The sequence below is a fragment of the Garra rufa genome, chromosome 18 (genome assembly GCF_049309525.1).
Source record: "Garra rufa chromosome 18, GarRuf1.0, whole genome shotgun sequence".
Lineage (NCBI taxonomy): Eukaryota > Metazoa > Chordata > Actinopteri > Cypriniformes > Cyprinidae > Garra > Garra rufa.
In genome coordinates, this window is record NC_133378.1 from 25594454 (window position 1) to 25620404 (window position 25951).

The 25951-nt window shown below is 36.8% G+C and overlaps 1 protein-coding gene and 1 long non-coding RNA gene across 4 annotated transcripts; both read right to left on the reverse strand.

Annotated features, from left to right (window-relative positions):
- Positions 1-456: 456 nt before the first annotated feature.
- Positions 457-15023, reverse strand: LOC141291052 (uncharacterized). 3 transcript variants are annotated; one of them, XM_073823220.1, is made up of 20 exons: positions 14679-15023; positions 14468-14500; positions 14301-14331; positions 14171-14197; positions 12231-12396; positions 12017-12120; positions 11571-11739; positions 10597-10976; positions 10409-10506; positions 8424-8592; positions 8039-8169; positions 7762-7933; positions 7572-7669; positions 6285-6456; positions 6010-6101; positions 5727-5901; positions 5521-5624; positions 3619-3790; positions 3467-3533; positions 460-1153 (listed from the first exon to the last, which is right to left on the reverse strand). In XM_073823220.1, exons 10-20 carry the CDS (start codon positions 8444-8446, stop codon positions 1034-1036), a joined length of 1326 nt encoding a protein of 441 aa, XP_073679321.1. In that variant the 5' UTR covers positions 8447-8592; positions 10409-10506; positions 10597-10976; positions 11571-11739; positions 12017-12120; positions 12231-12396; positions 14171-14197; positions 14301-14331; positions 14468-14500; positions 14679-15023; the 3' UTR covers positions 460-1033. The 3 variants fall into 3 exon arrangements, with proteins under 3 accessions (XP_073679320.1, XP_073679322.1, XP_073679321.1); XM_073823219.1 differs by having other exon boundaries at positions 457-1153; positions 7762-8169; XM_073823221.1 differs by having other exon boundaries at positions 459-1153; positions 7762-8324.
- A 624-nt stretch (positions 15024-15647) lies between these two features.
- LOC141291604 (uncharacterized) lies at positions 15648-16690 on the reverse strand. Its single transcript, XR_012340350.1, has 2 exons — positions 16032-16690; positions 15648-15897 (listed from the first exon to the last, which is right to left on the reverse strand). It is a non-coding gene; the product is annotated as an uncharacterized lncRNA (long non-coding RNA).
- Positions 16691-25951: the final 9261 nt, after the last annotated feature.

The following is a 25951-nucleotide window of genomic DNA, read 5'->3' on the forward strand; positions in this document are numbered from 1 at the left end:
GTTCTTTCTATAAGCGCATCACAATTTAAAAAAAACGATACGATGGGGCTGTTCAGCATCATCTGTTGCCTTTACCTATCGGCGAGAATAGGAGGGTGAAGAACAGAAGAGTTGGAAAAAATTCCCAAGTGTGTGTATGCAAGAACACTATATGAAGTCAAATTCACTTATAAATTTAGACATTTTTATTATTTACTATTATTATTTTTTATTATAGACACTGCAGGTGAATATGGTTAAAAAAAAAAATACCCACGCCTACATAGTTGATTGATTACATTGATAATTGCAAACATTATTTCTAAAATGTTTAAAGGTTTAAATATGCAAATGAGCCATTGTTTAATGAAATGTGTGTCAATAAGTGCTACTGAAGTGGAGATTTATGGCTCAGTCTAGCAGAAAAAAAACGGCCTTCACAAATATGTACAGTCAAGCCCGAAATTATTCGTACCCCTGGCAAATTCTGACTTAAAGTTACTTTTATTCAACCAGCAAGTTGTTTTTTTGACTGGAAATGACACAGGCTTATTTCTCAGCTTTTATTTACATTTGAACAAAAAGTGGCATGTCCAAAATGATTCATACCCTTTGCAAACTGAAAATCCAAAGTTCAGTTCCATTCCCAATAGTCCAAGCTGTTCTAAAGCATCCTTATTACCCTGATTCATTGGGAACAGCTGTTTTAATCCACTCAACAGGTGAAAAACAGAAGCTCTCTGCTGTTGGTTTGAGGACAGTCATGGCTAAGACAAAGGAGCTTACTGAGGACCTGCGGCTGCACATTGTGGTTGCTCACAAGTCAGGAAAGGGCTATAAGACCATATCCAAATGTACTGAAGTTCCAGTGGCTATACAGTGCAAAGTATTAATAAAAAAATACAAGATGTTCCACACTGTGAAAAATCTCAGAGTATGTGGTCGGAAGCCAAAAGTGACCCCTGTGCTGGCCAGAAGGATAGAGGTAAAAAAGAACCCAAGGATCGCTACCAAGACCATCCTGATGAATCTGGGCTCTGCTGGTGGCAACATCTCAAGGCAGACAGTCCAGCGGACACTGCATACCGCTGGGTTCCACAGACGCAGACCAAGGAGGACACCACTTCTCCAGGCAAGGCACACAAAGGCCCACTTGGCTTTTGCAAATGCTCATCTGGACAAAGAAGAAGACTTCAAATTGAATTGTTTGGCCACAATGATGTAGCCTTCATTTGGCGTAAAAAAGGAGAAACCTTCAACCCTAAGAGCACCATCCCCGCTGTCAAACATGGTGGTGGGAACCTAATGTTTTGGGGGTGTTTTTCAGCCAGTGGACCCAATCATAGTAAACGGCACCATGAAAAAGGAGCAATACATCAAAACTCTCAACAACAACATTAGGCAGTTTGCAGAGAAACTTGGCCTTGAGCACCAGTAGACATTTCAGCATGACAACGACCCAAAACATACAGCAAAAGTGGTGAAGAAATGGTTAGCAGACAAAAACATTAACGTTTTGCAGTGACCCAGCCAGAGTCCTGACTTAAATCCAATTGAAAATCTGTGGAGGGAGCTAAAGATCAGGGTGATGGCAAGGACTTTTTGTTTTTTGTTTAAATGTACAATGAGGCCTATTGTACATCGTCTTATTATCTTCTGGGAGAATTTGCCAGGGGTATGAATAATTTCGGGCTTAACTGTATTGTAATTGAAACCTATTGACACAAATAGATAAAGTGCGGTAAAATAAACACTTAAAGGGGTCATATGATGCGGTTTCTTGTTTTCCTTTGTCTTTGGAGTGTTACAAGCTATTTGTGCATATAAGATCTGTAAAGTTGCAAAGCTTAAAGTCTCAAATCCAAAGAGATATTTATTATAGAATTTAAGACTCAGCCACACCTACCTAAAAGGGTTTGTTCAAACACACATATTTACAACACTGTCACGGAACAGTACAATGCAAATATTTGAGTGGGTGATGCCCATTTTACTGAGGACTGTTTCCTGAACCTGGGAGAGTACAGTAGCTTACAATGCCAACTGTACACAAAAGGTTAAGGCTATAAAGTGGGGCAAATCCGCTTCTGACTGACAGCCTGTAAGTACGTTTTCATATTTAAAGAGTTTGCTACTGACTACTCAAACGAGAGTTTTGAGCAGTGTAGAGTAGTGCTTGTTGTTTCTCATTCTATGATCGCAAATGCAGACATGATGTTATGATTACGCAGCGCGGCGCAACAACGCAATGCGTAAAAAGACAGTAGAGAGTTATTATAATCAGTAGTTATGTCCCCACTGGATGCAACAAATGCCTTGTTTATAACGGGTTTTAATGTTTCTGTCTCGTCGCACCAAGAAACAGCATGGTTAAAGGCATAATATTTTCATCACACGCTTGAGGTATTCACCCAATCACAAAGCACCGGATAGCTGACAAATCAGAGAACACCTCGGTTTCCGTCAACGATGAGTTTTGTAAAAATCTAAGTGTTTCAGAAAGGCGGGGCATAGAGGAGCAACAATAATGTACAGTATGTGAAAAATAATATATTTTTTGAACCTCAAACTGCATAAACACATTGCATTACACCAAATACACAAAAAAAAAATGCTCGTTTCAGCAACATCAAATGACTCCTTTAACAATGTCTTTTGGATGTTTTCTTTCAACTAGTCTAAAAAAAAAATACTCGATGAAAAACCAAAAATCCTAAAATCTCAAACTTGACAGGTGCATGAAAAAACATTGTCTCCACTAATTATTATCACTGTATGCTGTGCTATATTCTCTTGATAATGTGGTAACTGCATAGTATGCTGTCACTGTAAAAAATAGTTTATTTTTTTCATATCTTTCTATAAACTTTGTTCTGTCACTTCTAGAACTAATTTTCTCTTTGCCTAGTCACAATATGTTATTAAATTCGTTCAAAAAAAAATTACCTTTTATTAATAGGACAGTAGTGAGACAGGAAATGAAGTGGAAGAGAGAGGGGGACAAGATCAGGAAAGGTCCGCGGGCCGGGACCTGAACATGGGACGCCCGAAGCGCAACGGCAACATTAAATTAAAGTCTTTTTTTTTTTTTGTTGGTAGATGTTACTAGCTAATAACTTTGATGCTTATAATGCTATAATTTATGAGAAAATAGCAGCATGGTTGACAATATATATTTAAATGTTAGCCATTCTAAATTAACAAGTAAAAAATGCGCACAAGTTTGCTGATATAGATCACAGAACATTCTTACAAAGTTTTTTACCGCACAACTTGACTCACAACAACAAAAGCTGAGACCGGGAAGGATAATGCAAATGTTTAATGTATTTTTCCACCCCTCATTTAATCTAACATGACTATCTTTAACATAAAAATGTTTTACAACAGGGTTAATATTTCTCTTTCCTATTTGCAACCTCATTTTGTCAGGCTTTAGCTAAGGGACGAGCTATTTGCAGAAGCTTTTTGGACATGTGTAGCGGACCTTGTAGTCCTGACAGTCCCCTCCATCCGGCTGATTCACGCATTCAAAGCCCAGTAGTGGATCAAATCTGCAGAAAGAGAGCAAATGGCTGTTAATCATTACAAAATGACATATGGAATTATTTTATTTGTTTATAATATTCATAGTCATACACATTAAAAAGGTGTCCAGTCTGTAGTGCAGGGCTCCCACTAATGGTTGTGACCTCAAAAGCAATGGGCATAGTGCAGACCTTTGGTGGGACTGTTATCTCAATATCTGTCAGGATCTCACGATCTCCTGGATTATCAGGGTCATCTCTGTCAAACCAAGATGTCCTACAACCTGATGCAAGGCATTGGCAGTTAAGCAAACGTCATATAACATCAAATATTACGAATATCTGAATAGGGCTTTTAAAACTGCAATTTTAACCCCAGGTAGAGAAATGTTTCACACTTGTAAATTTAGATGCTTGGTTTTTACCTGGGGTCATGCAAACCCTGTTTGGAGTCCAGTGTAGAGTGTGAAAAATATTAAAATGTATAGATGCTTAGCAATAGGCACCCAACCTTACTAAAAAATGTTACTATTTATTTAATTATACTGTAGGCCGCTACGCAAAAATCTGTCATTAATTACTCAGCTTTATATTGTTTCAAACATGCATGAATTTATTTCTTCAGTTAATACAGAAGATGATTTTTTAAAAGCGTGCGTAACCAAACAGTTTTCATCTCCATTGTATGTTTCCGCCACTGCATAAAGAAAAGGTAATTGCTTTTTATCTCAAAATAAAAAAAATAAAAATTCTCGCAATCGAGTTTACCTCCCGCAATTCTGCCTTTTTTTCTCAGAATTGCTAAATTTATCACAATTGTGAAATATAAACTTGCAATTGTGAGTTAAGATGTTAGAACTGCATGATACAAACTCACAGTTCTGACTTTTATCAAAATAGCAAAAAAAAAAAACTCAGAATTGCAATGTATAAACTCACAATTTGGACTTTTTTCTCAGAAAAGCAAGTATATATTGCAATTGTGGCTTTTTCTCAGAATGTTAAATCTGAAGTTAAAACAGAACTGTGAGAGATAAACTCGTAATTCTGAGAACATTTTTCTGAGAACATTCAGAACTGGACTTTATAACACGCAATTGCGAGTTGTTAAATTAGAATTGTGAGACACAAACTTGCATTTACAAGAAAAAAAAGTCAGAATCGCAGATTTTTATCTCGCAATTCTGACTTTATAACTCGAAATTACAATCTTACAATTCTGATGTAAGATGTAAATTTGCAATTGCCAGAAAAAAAGTCAGAATTGCGAGATAAAAGTCACAATAACCATTTAAATTTTTTTCATTCCCGAAAATGGGCTTCTATACCATTGACATCTATAGTATATAAAAAAAAAAAAGCACAGAAGTCAATGGGGACCAGAAACCGTTTGGTGAGTAAATGATGAAAGAATTTATCCTGTCCCTGTAAAATACCCCAGAAAACAAAACTGACATTTTTTGGCTGAAATATGAATACGATAGTTTTAACTTAAGTTGTAGTTTTTCCAACTACACATCATCAATATTACTAAAAAATTATCTGTTTCATGTAAAAATTTTAATAAATCTGTGGCTCTCAAAAAGCTGTCAAATGCAGCTTTGTCATGCTTTTAAAAAGCTGACTTCCTGTATCAGTGGAAATCACATCAACACATTTCTAGGCACTATCTAGTGGGATTTTAATATTAGATAATTCTGAATGTGCTCTAATAAACATTACTGACCATCAATAGAACCTTACGGCTTTTAATGATAGCAGTGAACAGATTAAAAACAATTCTCATCTGTGAAAGGTTATCGCATGTCTTCGGGGATGTGGTGGACGCAATAATTTGTCAAATGTGGCATCTACATATAGATATCTGTGCTTTCGACAGTAACCATGCATTGAATAAACAGTCGATTCAGAATTCAAGGGGAAAACTGTCAAATTGTGAATTGGGGACTGTAATTCTAGACCAAAATGGCTTTCCATCTTTGCACTTTCCTTTTGTTGTGTAAATGTCACTCACTTGAGCAAAATGTCTCTGGGCATGAGAATCGCACTTTATAATCAGCACAAACCCCTCCTGTTTGGACTGCATTTACACAAGCAAACCCAATGGCTGGATTATACCTTCACAGGACACACAAAAAAAAGTTCATTTTTTGTTTCTCTACAAAATGCTATCAGAAGCATGTGCCCTCTAAAGCAATGTAATAGATTTGATAGACTCACGTATAAAGGACGTCTCCAGTTTGATACGCTGGCTGGCCAGAGACGGTCTGAGCCTCTATTCCGATTGGATTTGGACAAATGTAGCCAGGGTACATACTGAGAAGGTCAGACAAGAGCTCAGAATCACTTCCATTTGTATTAGGGTTGTCAGAATCAAACCACCTGGTTACACATGCTGATGAATACAGCACAGAAAAAAAGAATATTAAAAAAAATGACCCAACAATTTTAGAATACAAACAAACACAAATAAAGTTGAATAAATAAGTATTACGATACATACTTGAGTTGCAGAAACTCAATGGACATGTGAAGCGAACCCTATAGTCCAAACAGGCCCCATTCCTACACGCAAAGCCTCTTAACGGGTCATATCTGCAGAAGATAACACATAAATGGCATTCATAAGCATTTTTGTGCACAAAATTTTGCAAAGCTGTTCTTAAAGATCCAGAACAGTTATCAAGCTCCTCATGTCTATTCGACATCGCATTAAGAAATAACAGCATAGTCTATTTTATTTGGAAACATTTAAATGGTAAATATATGATACCATACACTACAAAAATGTTTCCAGGTGGCAGTGCAGGGGTCCCACTAATGGTTGTGACCTCAATGGCGATGGGCTGAGCACAGACCTGTAGTGGATATCTTATTAGGAGTAACAACAGCGTCTCATAGTCTCCCGGTTCATTGGGGTCATCTTGGTCCAACCAGGGTGTCCTACATTCTAAAAGAGAAAAATCAGCAGGGTGAAGTCTTCTCATTTAAGATCGAAACGTCAGATCAAGTTCACTATATTTATTGTAGTAGAAATACCCAACTTCTAGGTTAAGAAAATGTAAGATGAATAATATCTCTACACTATTTAAAGGAGTAGTTCCACAATGTTTATGTCTTTGTTTCTTCAGTCGTAAAGAAATTATGTTTTCAGAGGAAAACATTTCATTCTCTCCAAATAATGGACTTCTATGGTGCCCCCGAGTTTTTTAAAATGCAGTTTAAATGCAGCTTCAAAGGGCTCTAAACGATCCCAGCCGAGGAAGAAGGGTCTTATCCAGCGAAACAATCAGTTAGTTTTTTTTTTTTAATTTATAAACTTTCTAACCTCAAATGCTTTTCTTGTCTAGCTCTGCGTGAACTCTATGTATTCCGGTTCAAGACAGTTAGGGTATGTTGAAAAACTCCCATCTCATTTTCTCCTCCAACTTTAAAATCGTTCTACTTCGTTGCAGAAGTACCGACCCAGTGTTTACAAAGGGAACTTGCAAAGGTCAAACACCCTTTACAAAAAAAAGGTAGAGAAAGGAGGAGAAAATGAGATGGGAGTTTAACATACCCTAACTGTAATGAATCGGAATACACAGTTCACGCAGAACTAGACAAGACGAGCGTTTGAGGTTAAAAAGTATATAAACTTTTTTTTTTTTTTAAATAACCGATCGTTTCACTAGATAAAACCCTTCTACTTCGGCGTTTAGAGCCCTTTTTAACTGCATTTTGGAAGTTCAATCTCAGGGGCACCATAGACGTCCATTATATGGAGACAAATCCTAAAATGTTTTCCTCAAAATACATAATTTCTTTACAACTGAAGAAAGACATGAACATCTTGGAGGACAAAGGGGTGAGTACATTATCTGCAAATTTTTGTCCTGGAAGTGAACTAGTCAGTTATGCATAACACTCTTGGTCTTATTTCAATCTGTTACTTACAGATTTAATTTATCATATACCTTTATAAAATGGAATGTAAACAAGCTATTTTTTTACAATTTAATGATATTGTAAACGGTTAGTCATTTGGCATCACGCTGAATCTGTTTTTGTGTAAATGTCACTCACTTGAACACCATTCATCTGGGCAGATAAAGCGCACCTTGTAATCAAGACAAAATCCTGGTTTTACATGTGTGCAAGAAAACCCAGATGCTGAAACAGATCTTCAAAAAATACAAAATAATTTAAGAACATCATTAAAAAAGCAAACATATTTTTAGTTTTTTGACATAGTGTTAGAACTGAATAGACTCACAGTGTAATGCCATTTCCAGTTTGAAACGCTAGCTGGCCAGAGACAGTCTGAGCCTCTATTCCGATTGGATTTGGACATATTTCTCCAGGGTAATTATTGTGGAGGTCCGTCAAGAGTTCGTAATCGCCTCCTTTTGAAGGGTTGTCATAATCAAACCACCTTGTTACACACTCTGATGAATACCATAGAGAAAAAACCGTTATGTCAAAAAAAAACGAAAAAAAGAAAAAAATATCATATACCAACAGTAAAAAGTAGATGAAATGAATACACATACTTGGTTGGCAAAAACTTCTTGGACATGTGAAACGGACCTTGTAGTCCTTACACCACCATTTTTTCCACAACCACCACTCAGTTATGGATAGTAATGGATTCACACAAACAAAGCCCTGTGTTGGATCATATCTGCAGAAACAGAGTACTATCTGCTAACATTATTTCTGTGAATGAAAATGTCTATACGGCCAATGGAGATGCATTCTCTTCTGCTCCTAAACTCCATATTTCAGTACTTTCACTCAAGTACAGAAAGTGGTTGCAAGGGCTAAACTGGAAACGATCTGCAACAGATTTGCATGATTTGCATACATGTAATGCAAACATGAAGGAATACAAACTGAAGGAAGTTTAAATTGAACATATGAAATTGTTTGTCGTACATTGGAAATTGTGTATTCGGCATTACAGCGATCCCACCAATGGTTGCGACCTCAATGGCGATGGGCTGAATGCAGACCTGTAGTGGGTATGCCAACAGGATTAACGACAGAGTCTCCCAATCTCCTGCTTTATCTGGATTATCTTGGTCAAACCAGGGTGTCCTACATTCTAACAGAGGAAATAAATATCAGATCTTATCAAAAATCAACAAAAGATCATTACATTGATTTTGTTTTAAAAAGGAAAAATTCGAAATAATTTAGACCGATTCCTAGTCTTAAATCTGACTTATTTTAGAGCTTTGCTATTTTGCAAATCATACCTACAGTTCTTACAACTTTTTCATAATGGAATCTAATGATATTATAAAATCAGTTGCTAAATATAGTAAAAATCAGTTGGTATATAATAAATAAATATACTAAAATATATTTGAAATACATTTAATACCAAGTATACTACAAATACACTACTTAAAAATAAAAATACCCTGCAATTGTAATTTTAGTACACTTAAAAGTCTACTAAATTGGAAAAACTAATTTTGTGCTTAATGCACTTTAATTGTGCAGAAGTCTAACTAAAGATATACTTAAGTATATCTGTGGAACTTCACGTACACTTTAAATATCTTGCATTTAAAAACTGATATTATACAATCCACATCAATAATGATATTAAAACATTTTAAGCCTAATATTGAGAAATCATCACCCTAGAATTATAAGGTTCTATCTGCATTCTGAGCACTTCTGAGATATTGAGCTTCAAATTTTTTGCGTTCCATAGACTTCTGTAGATAGAATCATTTTTGTTTTCTAAAAAAAGGCCCAAAATGTACACAGCTTACAAAAGAAACATCAAATAATGTAAATAAGTTGTCACAGAATAAGAATATGTGAATAACTCAATTTTGACAAAAATGTCAGATAGAACCTTATAATGCTAAGGTGACGAAATGTGCATTGTGCAAAAATAGTATTCTAAATAAAGTTTAATTATAATTGATATGTCAGTAAGTCTCATTTGACACTATCAGTCAAAAGTTTTTAAATGTTTTTTTTATTTTAAAGTCTGCTTCTGCTTACAAGCCTGCATTTATTTGATCCAAAATACAGCAAAAGCAGTAATATTGTGAAATATTTTTACTGTTTAAAATAACTGCTCTCTATTTGAACATATTTTAAAATGTATTTTATTCCTGTGTTCAAAGCATTATTTTCAGCTTCTAATATGCTGATTTGCTGTTCAAGAAACATTATTATTATTCCTATTTTTTTTTTTTATCAATATTTAAAACAAGTACATTTTATTTCAGGATTTTTTGAGGAATAGAAATATCCAAAGATCAGCATTTATCTAAAATAAAAAGCTTTTGTAACTTTATACTATACCATTCAAAATCTTAGACTGAGTATAATTTGTTTTGTTTTGTTTTTCAATTAAAAATTAATATTTTATATTGTTTAGCAAGGATGCTTTAAATTGATCAAAAGTGATGAAGACATTTATAATGTTACAAAATATTTCTATTTCAGATAAATGCTACTCTTCTGAACCTGAAAATATTTTTAATTCTACTCAGCTGTTTACAACATCATAATAATAATAAATGTTTTTAAGCTACAAAATAGAATATTAGAATGATTTCTCAAGGATCATGTGACTTAAGTAATGATGCTAAAAATTCATCTATAGAATAAATTACATTCTAAAATATATTCAAATAGAAAGCAACTATTTTATACGGTAAAAATAGTTTTTGCTCTACTTTGGATCAAATAAATGCAGGTTTGATGAGCAGAAGAGATTTCTTTAAAAAACATTAAAAATCTTACTGATTAAAAACATTTACTTGTAATGTATAACAAAATAAATATAAATTTTAACTATACTGAGTTTGAAATAAATGCATTTTAATTTATCTTACTTTTTTACTAGGGAACACACTATAGGTCTGTTTTTGTGTGTAAATGTCACTCACCTGAGCACCAATCGTCTGGGCAGATGAAACGCACCTTATAATCAAGACAAAATCCTGGTTTTATGTATGTGCAAGCAAATCCAGATGCTGAAATATATCTCCAGAAAATACAGAATAATTTAAGAACATCAATAAAAAAGCAAGCACTTTTTTTTGACATACTCAGTGTTACAACTTAATAGACTTACAGTTGATTGCCATTTCCAGTTTGATATGCTGGCTGGCCAGAGACTGTCTGAGCCTCTATTCCAATTGGGTTATGACACGTTTCTCCAGGGTAATTAATAACGAAAATATGAAAGAGTTCGAAATCGCCTTGATTTGTATCAGGGTCGTCATAATCAAACCACCTTGTTACACACTCTGATGGATATAGAGAAAATTGTTATGAAAAAATATCATATAGCGCATACAGTATTAAAGTAGATCAAATAAATATATAAACATACTTGGTTTGCAAAAACTCTTTGGACATGTGAAACGGACCTTGTAGTCCTCACACCACCATTTTCCACCCCACGCATTTGGTGGTAGATTCTCACAAACAAAACCCTGTGTTGGATCATATCTGCAGAAAAAAAAGCACATCAACTAACATTAGTTACAAAAAAAAGCATCTTTTAATATGCTGGGAATGTGAGTGCTTTGTATGTAGATTTGTCTGATTAATAGCGAAACTTTAAAAACAGTACACTTTATTGCATGACTGCTCTTTAAGCTCCAGTTTAATATGCTGCTCTATGCAACATTTTTAAGATCCTGGACAGATTAACTAAGCTGTTCTTTCAATTCAAAGAAAATTAATAGGCAATTGTATATGCAAGAGTGAGTGATTAAAAAAAAAAAAGCACAGCCACATAGATAAGTACTATAACTGCTATCTACTTTAAATGTTACATCTATATTTTTGTGAATGTAAATATGTAAACAGGCAATGGGCATGCATTCTCTTCTGCTCCTAAACTCCACACTTCAGTACTTTCCTTCAATACAGAAAAGTGGTTGGAGTTGCAAGGGCTAAACTGAAAGTGATCTGCAACATATTCTGTGCATAGAAGTAATGCAAACATGTTTGGATCTTTAGATTAACAATGTATCCATATAATGATTTATTTTATTTGAAGGAAGTTTAAAACGGAACGTATTAAATTGTTTGTCGTACATTGAAAACAGTCCATTCGGCATTACAGGGATCCCACTAATGGTTGCAACCTCAATGGCAATGGGTTCAAGGCAGACCTGTAGTGGGTATGCCAACAAGATTGATGACAGAGTCTCAGAGTCTCCTACTTTGTTTGGATTACCTTGGTCAAACCAGGGTGTCCTACATGCTGACAGAGAAAAATCAACTTAGTAAATATCATTCAAATATCCAAAACCAACAAAAGATCATCACAACTAATTTCTCTTATAGAAATGTCAAATTCAAAATATTGTTGGACAGATTCCCGAGCTTTGATATATTTTTGCATGACATTGTTTGCAAGCATACCTACAGTTCTTTTTCATAATGGAAGGTGAACAAGTATTTTAGAAAATTGAATACTGTTTAATACTCAGTTATTTAGCAACACACTGGGTCTGTTTTTGTGTGTAAATGACACTTACTTGAACACCATACCTCCGGGCAGGTGAAGCGCACCTTATAATCGTCACATAACCCTCCTACTTGATATGAATTTATGCACTCAAACCCAATTGCTGGATCATATCTTCAGAAAAACATAATGACCTTTATATATAAATCATCATGTAAGAACATTTTTGTTAAATGGCTTACAAATAATCCCTGAAACCATTGTAATGATTTAGATACACTCACTGTTGAAAGGTTTGAGATGATGGTATGTTAGAGACAGACTCTACATCTATACCGATTGGATTTGGACATATTTGTCCAGGATAAAGAGCGAGAAGGTCAGCCAAGAGCTCACTGTCTCCATTTCCACTATTGGGGTTATCATGGTTAAACCACTGAGTTACACAACCTAAAAAAAAATATATATATAAAATGACATGTTTTTAAGGAGAAGTTCACTTCCAGAACAAAAATTTACAGATAATTTACTCACCCCCTTGTCATCCAAGATGTTCTAGTCTTTCTTTCTACAGTCGTAAAGAAATTATGTTTTTTGAAAAAAAAAAAAACATTTCAGGATGTCTCTCCATATAATGGACTTCTATAGTGCTGTTGAGTTTGAACTTCCAAAATGCAGTTTAAATGTGGCTTCAAAGGGCTCTAAACAATCCCAGCCAAGGAAGAAGGGTCTTATCTAGTGAAATGATCGGTATTTTCTTAAAAAAAAAAAAAAAAAAAAAAAAAAAAAAAATTTTACAATTTATATACTTTTTAACTTCATATACTCATCTTGTCTAGCTCTCCGTGAACTCTTTGTATTTCGCTTCAAGACAGTTAGGGTAGGTCTCATTGTCTCCTCCAACTTCAAAATTGCCCTACATCGCTGCAGGAGTACCGACCCAGTGTTTACAAAGTGAACGTGCAAAGAAGATCAAATGCCCTTTTTTTCTAGATAAGACCCTTCTTCCTCAGCTGGGATCGTTTAGAGCCCTTTGAAGCTGCATTTAAACTGCATTTTGGAAGTTCAAACTCGTGGGCACCATAGAAGTCCATTATATGGAGAGAAATCCTGAAATGTTTTCCTCAAAAAACAATTTTTTACGACTGAAGAAAGACAGACATGAACATCTTGGAAGACAAGGGGGTGAGTAAATTATCTGTTAATTTTTGTTCTGGAAGTGAACTTCTTTAAGGGTGACCACATTAGAGCCTTTCAGCGAGTCATTTTAAAGAGGTCATGACATGAGAAACCAAATTTCCTTTGATCTTTTGACATAGAAGAGGTCTTTGTATGCCTAATACATCTGCAAGTTTTATAACATAAAATGTCCTTATCGTCAATTCAAAGCATTTATGTATTAACCCTCAGAAAGCGGCTCGTTTGGATCCAAGGTGCAAGGTTACATCAGCCGGGTGCTGTCATTTGCAAAAACACTGCCTCCAGTGCAAGACATCAACTAAAAGTCTTCTTCTCATCATAGGTCCGGCCCACTAGAATTCAGTCGCTTTGCAGCTGACACTTGCATCGTATCGCAAATAGACAAATAGAAATATTACAATCACTGCCGCTATCTTGTCTACACTGGATACAGTATACAGTTTGCTTTCTGATACAGTCTACGAGCTTGAGTCAGTCATCAATAGGACAAATGGAGTCAAAGAACATTCGCTTCAACACATTCGGTTTAAACTCGCTCGGACTTTGTACAGATATCAGAAGGATCGCGGATCGTGTCTAAGGATTGTTGGGACTTTTTGTTGTGAGCATGTTGTTTTGTAAATGAGGCACAGCATCAGGGAGAGTTCACAAAGAACTATTTGTTGAAAGAGGAAGCAGTAGACCTGACTGCAGCTGCATCACAAACTGTAAGTAAATGATTTCACATGCTTTGTCTGTAAATTACTGTTTTATTTTGATCATGTTATCAAAACACTCACATCCAATAGTGAGGGGGTGTTGATACTGTTTTTTTTTTTTTGTTGTTGCAATGACGTTAGCCAATCATAACAGTGGCCGATTACTGACAAACCTCAAAGGACCCTTTCTTTAAAGCAGGTTGTTTTAGACAGGGTCAGAATGAGGGTATAAATATGAAATGAAAATAATCATTTTATCATTAAATAAATATTAAATCCATGTCATGACCCCTTTAAGTCTTTAAAAAAAAAAAAATCAGACCTACTTTGAGTGGAAGGTGAGATAAGTGTACCTACAAGTAATGACAGACAACTGATGTTAGCACATTTTTTGCTCGAATACAAATGAGAGTATTAAGTGGTTATAACAATAGCTTCCTTTTTAATCAAACTTACTTGTAACAAGAACCACCCAAGTTACAAATACCTTGTCAAGAAAAATTACATATTAGTAAACATTTTAATTACAATGTAATAAAATATAATAAATAAAATGTAATGTAAAAATATAATATATAAAATAAATAAAATATTGAATCAGCATGCAAAAGAAAATGACATACCTTGATGCTCATTTTGTGGCTTTTCAGTACATTCTAATAGAAGATTAGAAATCAAACAAAATAGAAATCATTAGTGACTTTAAATCTATTGATAAAAGTTTATTTAAAAAAAAAAAAACTTTAAGTGACACTGCATTTATTTTTCAATTTCAGTCACTCAGAATCTTCAAAGTTTACGTAATTGTAGATGTAGTATAAAAAATAAACTCACCCAGTCTTATTTGATGATTGCGCTACACCTCTATATTTGACCATCAATGCAGAAGCACAGTTAGTGTCTACACAACATCAACTTTCTCTGCTCAAATTCTTTCTCTTTTTAAGCAGGCGGGCTCCTCCCAGACCGTCCTCCAAGCAGCATCTCTGTTGTCAGCTTTGGCCTAATTTCTGGCCTCTCTTCATTCACCTCCAGCACTCCACCCATCTCTGCCTCACATATCCATATACTTAAAAGAATAGTCTTTTGGGAAAACCTGTCCAAGACTTTATATGTTGTTCCTTACTTTAGTTATTTCCTGAAAATGACACAGGGAAGGTGAGATTGTTGATTGTGACATTTGATCATATATTATATGCACTATAAAGAGAGAAAAAACATTTACGGTAACATTTTACAATATACATTACATATATATAAAAAAAAAAAAAAAAAACCACGTCAAAGTGATTTAACCCCCCTGCAGACATGACTTTTGACAGCATAAGACATTTAATGGAGCTGCAGAAACATGTGTTGCTCAAGAGGCAGTTCCAGAAGATAAAGATGATTCACACTGCACATGTAAACATTCACATACACTTCCTTCTTTTAAACTGGCACTACAGTTCAGGTCAAAAGTTTACATCCCCCTTTCAAAATGTTATTTAGTATGGATATGAATAAGATATTCCACAAGAGAAAATAACAGGTGATTCATCCCCCTGATTCTTAATACTGTATTTTTACCCGAATGAGCCACAGCTGTTTTCTCTTGTTTGTCCTGAACAGTGAAACTGCCCACTGTTGTCCCTTCAGGTTCCACAAATTCTTTGGTTTCAGTATTTGTGTATTTTGAACCCTTTCCAACAATGATTGTGTCACAGGTCGGGGGGGGGGGGGGGGGGTCAAACCAGACTACACCCACCCCAGTACCCAAGACCACCTTGAGGAGCGTGCCAAAGACCAGACAGACAAGAGGAATAAGTTTAACAACTTTTATTGTATAAAAATTAATTTAAAAGTACTAATGGAGCTTCTGGGTTCCCCAACAGGTGCAAGGGCCAGACCTCCGACCCAAGGAAGGCGGGGAATTCTTCGAAGGAACTCGTGCCAGAGCGTACCGACTAGGGGAGGAGGGGGTCGGCCACCGGCCCGACGAACAGGTAAGTATCCACGTAAGCAGAACTTCTTAAGATATAGAGCGGGGTATCGTAACTGAGGGACGTCCTTCCTTAGACAGACAGGTAAGTATCCAGGTAAACAAACCTTCTCAAACCATTGAACATTCAAAGTGTGGCCAGTATGGGAGCTGGTGACCAGCAAGAGGATCTTCCACCAGACGGGTGAATATCCAGGTACGTATACCTTCTTAGACGCGGGGCGGGACAGAGTCTCCGAGGAGGGTCTTTCACTGGGCAGACAGGCAAGTATCCAGGTAGCAATCCTTCTCTTCACTGCAGAGACACAAGCTTACGACTGGGAGAGATGTTACTGCAAGCCGACGCGATCTATCCAACGTATATCTCTCCTTCAGGAAGAGCCTCTCCCGGGGACTTTTGCAAAGGACTTCTCTATTGAACAGACAGAGTAAGGTATATAAGTACAAGTATGTTTTTCCTCAATGCAAAAACAAAGCTTACGGCTGGAGCGTGTTTCCGTGAAGCAGACGGGGATACGTCCAATGTGTCTCTCCTTCAGGCAGGCATCACATAAGAGGGCATTTGCAGAAAACTTCTCTATTTAAACAGCCAGAGTGAGTTATACAAGCACATGCATACTTCTCAGTACAAGACAAGCTTACGGCTGGAGTGTGTTTCGGTGAAGCAGACGAAGGTGCATCCAATGCGTGTCTCTCCTTCAGGCAGGCATCACATAAGAGGACGTTTGCAGAAAACTTCTCTATTTAAACAGGCAAAGTGGGTTATACAAATGCAGGCTCGTACCAAGATGAAATATTCGCATTCGACACCTGAAATCCCTCTTCAGTGACAGTGGATGAAAAAGAGATGGGGAGTACACGGCGATCAATATATATATCCATGGGTACCAAAGACGTCACTTCCGCTATGCTCGCCGCCATATTTGTGTCCGATATGATAACAGGCACAGCGCATCTAAATGAGATTTATTAATAAATTGAAACAAGAAATTACTTTTTATCACTACTTCCCACACTGTGTATTTGACTTGATTGTATGTTTAGGACAGATTGTGTAAATTGTGAACGTAGTCGCTCGGTGAAGGCTTTAAGACCTGGAAGAATCCTTTGCCGGCTGGTCACTACTTCACAGCGAACGGGACTCGCGCTGACGGCACTAATACAGTCCGCGCTTAGATTTCGGCAAATTAGTTTTGCCGAATGCAAAAAAATGTGATTGAGCATAAGCCCAACATCCAGCAAGCCAAGGGAAGACGTCTTTCACGTTTTGTGTATTCATAAACCCGGATCTCATTATTGAAGCTCAAATTCAAGCACCAAAAGCATGCGATTTCTTTGTTTAAAATATGCTTTTTCATTCATCCAGACTATAAGGCCGCATAACATTTTAGTTTACTTTAGTTTATTACATCACTTGTGCAGCCAGTCACAATGGTACCATTTACTCGGGATGATGATTTGTGTGTGCCATTTTTGTATGACAAATATTTTTTAGGGTAATTGTACATAAATAGTTTTAGCAAAACAAATATGATTATTTTAAGAACCTTTTTTACATGTATATACTTTACTGCAGGCGTTGCAATGACGAACGCTATGTAGTACAATAGTTTAGCGTTTATTATTTAATTTTCATAATTCACTAAACACCGCATGTTCTAAAATGCCTTCAACTGTAAACACTCTTGCTCTTAAGCCTAATACACACTGAAACAAATAATTTACGGCATCTGGGTGTACTGTAAGTCACTATTCTCTGCATTAGCACTGTTTTGAACTTACTGTTTGAATGCATTCTCGTTTACTAAATCTTTTGACGTACGAGTTGATCGGTTCAAAATGTAATTAACTGATTCTTTTCATTTTAAGGCATTATTTTCGTTATCATCTACTTATTTACAATCTTAGTCAATAATTAATTATTATTGCACTACTCTTGTTGTGCCGAAAAAACACCCTGCTGTGCACCTGCGTGAATGACACCGGTACACTAAAGGCTATATGCATACCGACCCACTTCAAGCACTGCTGAGATCGAATAAATCTGTAGTTAGGTTTTTTTCTGATGATTGTTGTTACAGCTAACAGAACAACATATCCCGGGCATATTGTATCCATGTTGTGAACATTCTGGGAGTTTTGTTGATCTTCCTCTGGTAGTTGTGGCTGCTGTGACCATAGACTAAAACAGGTAGCGCGGACACAAAAATGGCGGCGATAAAGCACAGTGACGTCACATGGTCCCTATGAATAGACGTTTTTCCTGAAAACGGAAGGAAGTCCGACTCTTAACTGAAAGAATGCTTTGCATTTGAATGGGTTCCTATGGAAACCGGAACAGAAAAGCATTCAATCTGACGTTAGAATTCGTAATGGCGGCGCTCATCGTTTACTCAGGAAAAAGGTCTTCAATGGCGAATCAAAAGTGAAAGTAAGATTAAAAAAAAGCGAGCGCGAATTCAAACGCAATTTTAATATTCCACAAATTTATAGTGGCTCCCCGTTGCCCGAAAACTACATAGAACATAATTACCCAACTATATTTGTAAAAGAATGCAAAAGCATTAAAATATATTTTTCCTCCCTGTAAGATAGCCCGACGGGCAGGACGGAGATACAATTTGGTAGCCCGACTGGAAGACACAATAGCCCCGGGACGTCGGGCTAGTAATTTTGCGAGCCCTGCACTTGCTCACCTCGAAGGGGAGAAACGAGAGTCCAATGATAATTCAATACAAACACTCTCAGTGGCAGTTACATTCGTGATCACAACTTCATATCCAGCTCAATACAGATGCATACTTCCAACAAGATCCAATATCATACTACTTATCTCCCTTCCAATGATGATGATGTTCTCCAGTCTTCACTCGATCTCCACAGCTCACTCACTTTCCAGCCTTTGACGTCTTCAACTCGTATTGACGCAATCGCCGTTGCACCCTCGATACAGCCGAGTCTTCACAACACACTCCAAAAGCTTCCATAATCCAGCATCACCACAAAAAGAACTTCCGTCGGGGAGAACCACCACAACTGTCTGCTCACTTTCCTTTTATATGCTCCATTTGTCTACGGCTGTGTCCAAATTCAGGGTCTACATCCTTCGGAGGACTCATTTGAAGGATGTTACGTCACAGCGCCGCGACGAAGGCTGTCCAAATTCATAGGATCCTTCAAATGCGCCCCACAAATACGTCCTCCTTTTCCCCGAATTTGAAGGATGGGTCTGGTGGATCCTTTCCCGTCCTACCTATCCCACAATTCCTTTCGGCAGAGCGCTTCCAGAATTTTCAAATAATGGCGGACGATGCAAGCGGTAGTAATGATGGAAGTTTAAAAAAAACTGGCGTTTCAAAAAATGTTTTTTTACAGCGGTTGTCTAGTTAGGCCTTTGCTTTTAGCGTTAAGCTTTTTTTTTTACATTTGTATGTATATATGTTAAAAAACATCACTTTCGTAAACTAGCTTCTTTCTTACTGCCTGTGTGAATATCCCCTTAACGTTACACACAGCTAATTTTCTTGTTAGTGATTGAAGATGTTTTTAACGCTTTTAGGGATGAAAGAGTAGTTATTTTGTTTTGTGCAGTACAGATAACCTTACTTCTTGCTTAGCGCTGTCACGGTTGCTAGGCGACAGGATAGGAGCAACGGGGAAGGGAGGGAACTGAAAGAAGTGTAGGCTGTCCAAATTCACTGACACCTACTTCCAGGTTTTGCGGTCTTCGGAGGACCCCTCCTCCTTCAACCTGGTAGGAAGGATCCTAAGAAGGATGCAGACCCTGAATTTGGACACAGCCCATGCAGCCTCATCACAAACCCCAGCGTAAATCCTCCGCACCTGATGTCGATCCGTCATTAGCTGCCGTTGTTATGGCGACAGATTCGCCACCGAAACCAGCCCGGTGTTACAGTGACACCGACACTTAGTTCCGCCTCAACTTTGTCACTTCGTGACAATTGTATGATTTTGAGATCCATCTTTTCGCACTGAGGGCAACTGAGGGACAACTGAGTATGTAAACTTTTCAATGGGGTCATTTTTATAATTCAGCTATTATTTTCTCTTGTGGACTATATGTAAACATATTTTATGTGAAATATCTTATTCAGGTCAGAACTAAATAAATCAAAACATGCATTTTGTATGATACCTCTTATTTTGGTAAAGGGAGATGTGCATTTTTTTTTTTACCTCAACTATCATGCAAAATGTTAATGGTTGTAAACGGAAAAACAATATTTTCTAACAATATTTATTAACCTTTGAGATCCCTCAGGTTATATTTAATAATAATTCTAGTTCTTTTATTATTTAAAAAAATGATATAATTCCAAAACATCCCAAAACATCCAACATATTTATTTTTTCAGACAAAGTTCATCATCTGAATAGTTGAAATGTTGTCAAACAGTACAATTCACTGAACACATTGTACTTCTATCTCTCACAGCCTCCTTTTCATTCCTGTCAAAAATTAAATATGGTGCTACTCTGACTAAGGATATTTAAGGATAGCACATCTACTTCAGTTTCTGACTTTGGCTTGAGGGATTGTAATCAGTAAACATCACTTTATTTTGATGTAAAGCTATGACTTTTATTACAACAAACGATGTCAAATGGTGGTTATGTGCTTGTTCTATTGTTTTTGTCATGTCAAAATACTGACAAACAATATCACTTATCCAAAAACTGAATGTGAGTGTATGCAGGGCACAAAAGCACCAAATAGAAATATTTTTGAGATCTAGTAGTACCAGCACTGATATTTTGCCAGAATCAGAATTTAGGCAAATATCATTTATTATCTTTGAGCGCTGTCTCTGTGCTATGATGTGGTCTGAAACCAGATGGAAATGGAAATGGTCCAGGTATCCATTTGAGTGTATGTAGTGGTTCAGCTGATTAAAAACAACATTTTCAATAATCTTGCCTATGAAAGGAAGATTGAATATTGGTCTATAGTTGCTCAAAATGGTGTCATCAAGATTTCTCTTTTTCAGAAGGGGCTTAACAGCTGCAGTTTTCAGGGAGTTTGGAAAAGTCCCAGAAAGAAGTGAAGTGTTCACCACTTCTAAGAGATCTGCTTCTAAACAGTTAAGCACACTTTTGAAAAAAGATGTGGGAAGTGTGTCAAGGTGGCAGGTTGATGATTTGAGATGCTGTACTGTTTCTTCCAAAATGTTGCTATTGATTGCTTCAAAAGCAGACATAGTGACTTCTTTTTGAAATTGCGGTCGAATCTGTCTGACCTCTGCATAACTTGAGGGTATGCTAATCATCTTTCTGATATTATTGATCTTCTCAGAGAAGAAGGAAGCAAACTCATCGCACTTGCTGTCGGAGAGCAGTTCACTAGGGATCTGACTAGGGGGGTTTGTTAGTCTCTCGACGGTAGCAAAAAGAGTGCGAGTGTTGTTTAAGTTGCTGTTTAGGTTTGAGAAGAACGTTTGTCTAGCTTTACCTAGTTCAGCATTGAAAGCATGAAGGCTGTCTTTATAGATGCTATAGTGAATTTCAAGTTTCGTCTTCCGCCACATCCGCTCAGCTTTTCTGCATTGTCTTTTCATACTCTGTACTGCTGTTGATTTTCTCCACGGTGATTTGTTAGTCATCTTTCTGCTTTTCACAGGTGCAATGTCATCAATGACATTCTTAACTTTTGAGTCAAAGGACTCCAGGAGAAGATCAACAGAGTCTGCAGAAATGCTTGGCATTGAGGATATAGCCTTCATAAATAGCACACTAGTGTTATCGTTAATGCATCTCTTTCTGACAGAGACAAATCTACATTCATTAGGAGCAGAGATCAATATATCAAAGAAAATACAGAAGTGATCTGATAGTGCTACATCCTTGATAACAGTGGATTATTACAACCAAGTCTATCCCTACTTCCCAATGTGCATGCTATCCACTCTATCTGCCCTAAGTAGTACTGAAAATTACTACTATCATGGATAGTATGCACATATAGTATAGGATAATATATCATGTATAGTATGGAATGCATAGTATGCATGGCACTTTTGCTGTGCTGGACGCTCTGAATTAAAGTGACAGCTCATTGTTTGCAGTAAATATGAACATGGACTGACTTGAAAATGTAGTAATTACACCATAAATTCATATAATTAAATTATGCATGAATTGTGATTTTTTTTTTCTTTGCGCACAAAACATATTCTTGTAGCTTTGTAAAATTATGGTTGAAACACTGATATCAAATGGACTGTTTATCATGCTCGTAGTCTTCATTCCCACCTGGGTCATCACGGTCAAACCACTGGGTTATACAACCTGATAAAAAAACACAGAAGAAATTGTTTTGATTACACTAGTGTGCTTTCGCTTTACTTTCGTTTGATTTTCGAAAATGCTGCAGAACCTGTTTTAGTTTGAAAACTCTTGAAAATCAACCCCTGTTTACACTAGTGCATTTTCGTTTTAAAACACATAACTTTTGCTACGGTTACGCCTGTTGTTTACACTACTCTGGTGTGTTTGACACTGAGACTGAACTGAGACTTGAAAGAATTTTGCAGACTCCACTTAGTTTGAAAACTTAAAATGAAAATGATCCTTGTCTACACTAGCATTTTCACTGCATTTTAGAAACGATCTCTGATCTCTGTTTTTAGAACTCTCGGTTTCGGTCCGTTTAGACTGAAGTCCTGTTTACTAGTGTGCATTTTAAAACACATAACTTTTGCGCCTGTCATTTACACTACAGTGTTTTTGACTTTCGAAAACAGAAACTTTTGAAAGCACTGCAGCATATTCAAAAGTCTCCATTTTCAAGGGTTGAAAACACTGGAGTAGTTTAAAAGACAGGTGCAAATGTAACACCCTCAAAACCAAAAAAACCCTTGAAAATTGAGCCTTTTAGTTTGAAACACTAGTGCGTTTTAAAACAAAAACGCACTAGTGTAAACATAGCCTTAGTTTTGTCCGTTTAAGTGTAAATGGACAAAATGGAGAAAACGATGGCATGGCTGCCCACATTCGCTCTGCATATCCTTGAATGACCGTGTGACATGCATTTTCGGTTGTTTAGTGTGGACGGAAATTGTTTGAGAGGCTACGTTTAGTGCCTTTTCATTTTAAAATGCATAATTTTTGCTACAGTTATGTCTGTCGTTTATGACCCTCGAAAACGCAGACTTTCAAAAAAGCTGCAGACCCTGTTTACTTTAAAAAAACCTCTGGGGTTGTGTTTCATTGTAAACGGACCAAAACAATAACATCATGCTCATTTGTTGCGTTTCAGAGGCTGATTAAAGAAAAGTAAGCATTAAATTGCAAAGTAAAAAAAGATATCACAGTATTTTTACATCCCAAGGAATAACAGTCCATTTCTTTATGGTTTCTTCTCTTAAATTAAAACATCTTTGATGATATATGCAGCCTGAATGGTCATGTGACATGCATTTTCATTTTTGTGTAGTGTAGACAAAGATCATTTCTGAAACATAGTGAAAACACCAGTGTAGACGAGGATCATTTTCACTTAAAACATCGTTGTTAAAACAAAAACACACTAGTGTAAATGTAGCCTGAAATGCAACACCAGAGTTTTCAAACTAAAATGAGGTCAGCAGCATTTTTTAATGGAAAAGGAAAACACACTAGTGTAAATGGGGCCTAATGAAGACAAGATGGGAGTCTTTCAGGATATCAATATATTGACAAGACTTAAAGTAAAGATTTAAAGTCTTATTTTTAGATATGAGCGAGTACTGAGTACTGTACTGAGAAAAATGTTTTGCCACAAGAAACAGTTATTTCTTCAACCACTAGAGCACTAAAAAGGTAACTCAATGTAGGTTTAGAGTAGAAAACTCTATCACACCTACTCTGAGTGGAGAGTGAGATGAGTATACCTGTAAATAATGACAAACAGAGACAGAGGTTTTTCCATTTTTTCTCATACACAAATATAAATTTGAATTGTTTTTACCAAAATCTTTCAGTATCAAACTTACTTGTAGCAAGAACCACCCAGGTTGCAAATACCTTGGAAAGAATAGCAATATAATACAGTATAATATTATATACTATAATATAATAATTATAATATACTGTAATACAGGTACAAAAAATGCCATACCTTGCTTCTCATTCTTCTGGTTTTTCAATAGGGAGTGTAACAGGACAAAAAAAAATCATTACATTTATTAATTTAGCAGACATTTATTCATTTAGCAGACGCTTTTATCCAAAGCGACTTACAACTGGGGAATACAACAAGCCTAAGCATCCCAAGGAGGCAGATCGACATAGGAAGTGCTCATAATACCATATATCAAGCATTGTTAGATTAGTACAGGCTAAAGGAAAGAATAAGAAAAAGAGGAGAACAAAGTTTTTTTTTCTTTTTTATTGATTCAAATAGTGTCGAAAGAGATGTGTTTTCAGCAGATGCTTGAAAACTGTCAAGGAGTCTGCATTCCGGATAAGGGTGGGAAGATCGTTCCACCAGGCAGGAACGGTGAACAAAAATTATCTGGAAAGTGATTTCATGCCTCTCTGTGGTGGTACAATGAGGCGTCTCTCACTAGAGAATCTCAGACTCCTGGAGGGAGTGTAGATTTTTAGTAGTGAATGGAGGTAGGCAGGTGATGAGCCTGTGGCTGTTCTATATGCCAGCATCAGTGTCTTGAATTTGATGGGAGCCGCAACCAGCAGCCAGTGCAGGGAGATAAAGAGAGGTGTGACATGGACCCTTTTGGGCTCATTGAAGACCATTCCTGCTGCTGCATTCTGCATCATTTGTAGAGGTTTGATTGTACATAATGGGAGCAAGCTAAAAACGAGCAGTATTCAAGCCTAGAAATGACCAGGGCTTGGAGAGGGAAGAGAAGAGGATACTATCGAGGAAAGGTAGAGAAAGAGACTGTAGGTTTCGTCTAAAAGTAACAGGTGGAGGGGTTGGACGCACACAAGTAGCAAGATGTAGGTTAAATGTAATGAAGAAGTGGCCAGAGATGTTGTCTGTAATACAATTGCGTGTGTAAATTAGGTCAAGCTGGTTGCCAGATTTGTGAGTGCATGTAGTGACAATGCGTTTGAGATCAATTAAGCTAGGAGTGAATGGAAGTCTGCAGCATAAGGCTTGTCCAGGTGAATGTTAAAGTCACCAAAGACTAAAAGTGGACTGCCATCCTCTGGAAACGAGGACAGCAACCCATCCAGCTCCTCTAAGATGCCGAGTTGACTAGAAGGGCGGTAAATTACCACAACATGGAGTTTTATAGGAGATGTTACAGTAATTGTATGAGATTCAAATGAGTTATAATTGCATAGGGGAGAATGGGTTGAATTTTTCCAGTTGTTTAAAATGAGCAATCCAGTACCCCCACCCCTCCCAGTCTGAAGAGCCTGTGAGAGAAAGAGAAGTTGTTATATAGAGCAGCTGGGGTTGCTGAGTCTTCTGGACGAATCCAGGTCTCAGTCAAGGCCAGGACACTCAGTCCAGATTGCAAAGAAAAGGCAGAGATGAAGTCAGCCTTGTTGACAGCTGACTGGCAGTTCCAGAGACCAACCATGAAAAAGAAATATTCAGTGGAAGAAGTGTCGATAGGACGCAGGTTGACGTGTGCGTGTGATGTTAGAGCGGTGTGTAAAGACCACCAGAATGAATTGGACACACGTGATAGAGGAGGACAGAAAGGAGAGTGAAGAAAGGCAAAGTAAGGAATACTTAAGTGCATTGCCAGTTTCGTTGCTCGGTTAAAGTCGCGCAGGAAAAAGACGCAGGTCTTTACCCTTGTCGGTCTTCACACATCGAGGCTGAAAGCTTCTGCGTCAGCTAGCAGATCACAATTAAATACACAACTAAACTACACTTCAGTGATAACAGCGCCCTGCTGAAAAAAACAGCTAAAACCATCTGTAATTGGAAAGTAAATTCATAACAAATGTATTTGAAAAAAATTGAATGTTGAATAAAAAAAAAAACATTGCATTGCATTAACAGTGCTTGCATTTCAATGCATTGTACTTTCTGGAGTTACATTTTTATTGGCTGAAATGCAACATGGTTGTATATTTAAGCAGTAAATATTTCAATTTACACATATTTCACACATTTTCATAATAATAATAAAAAATAATCCAT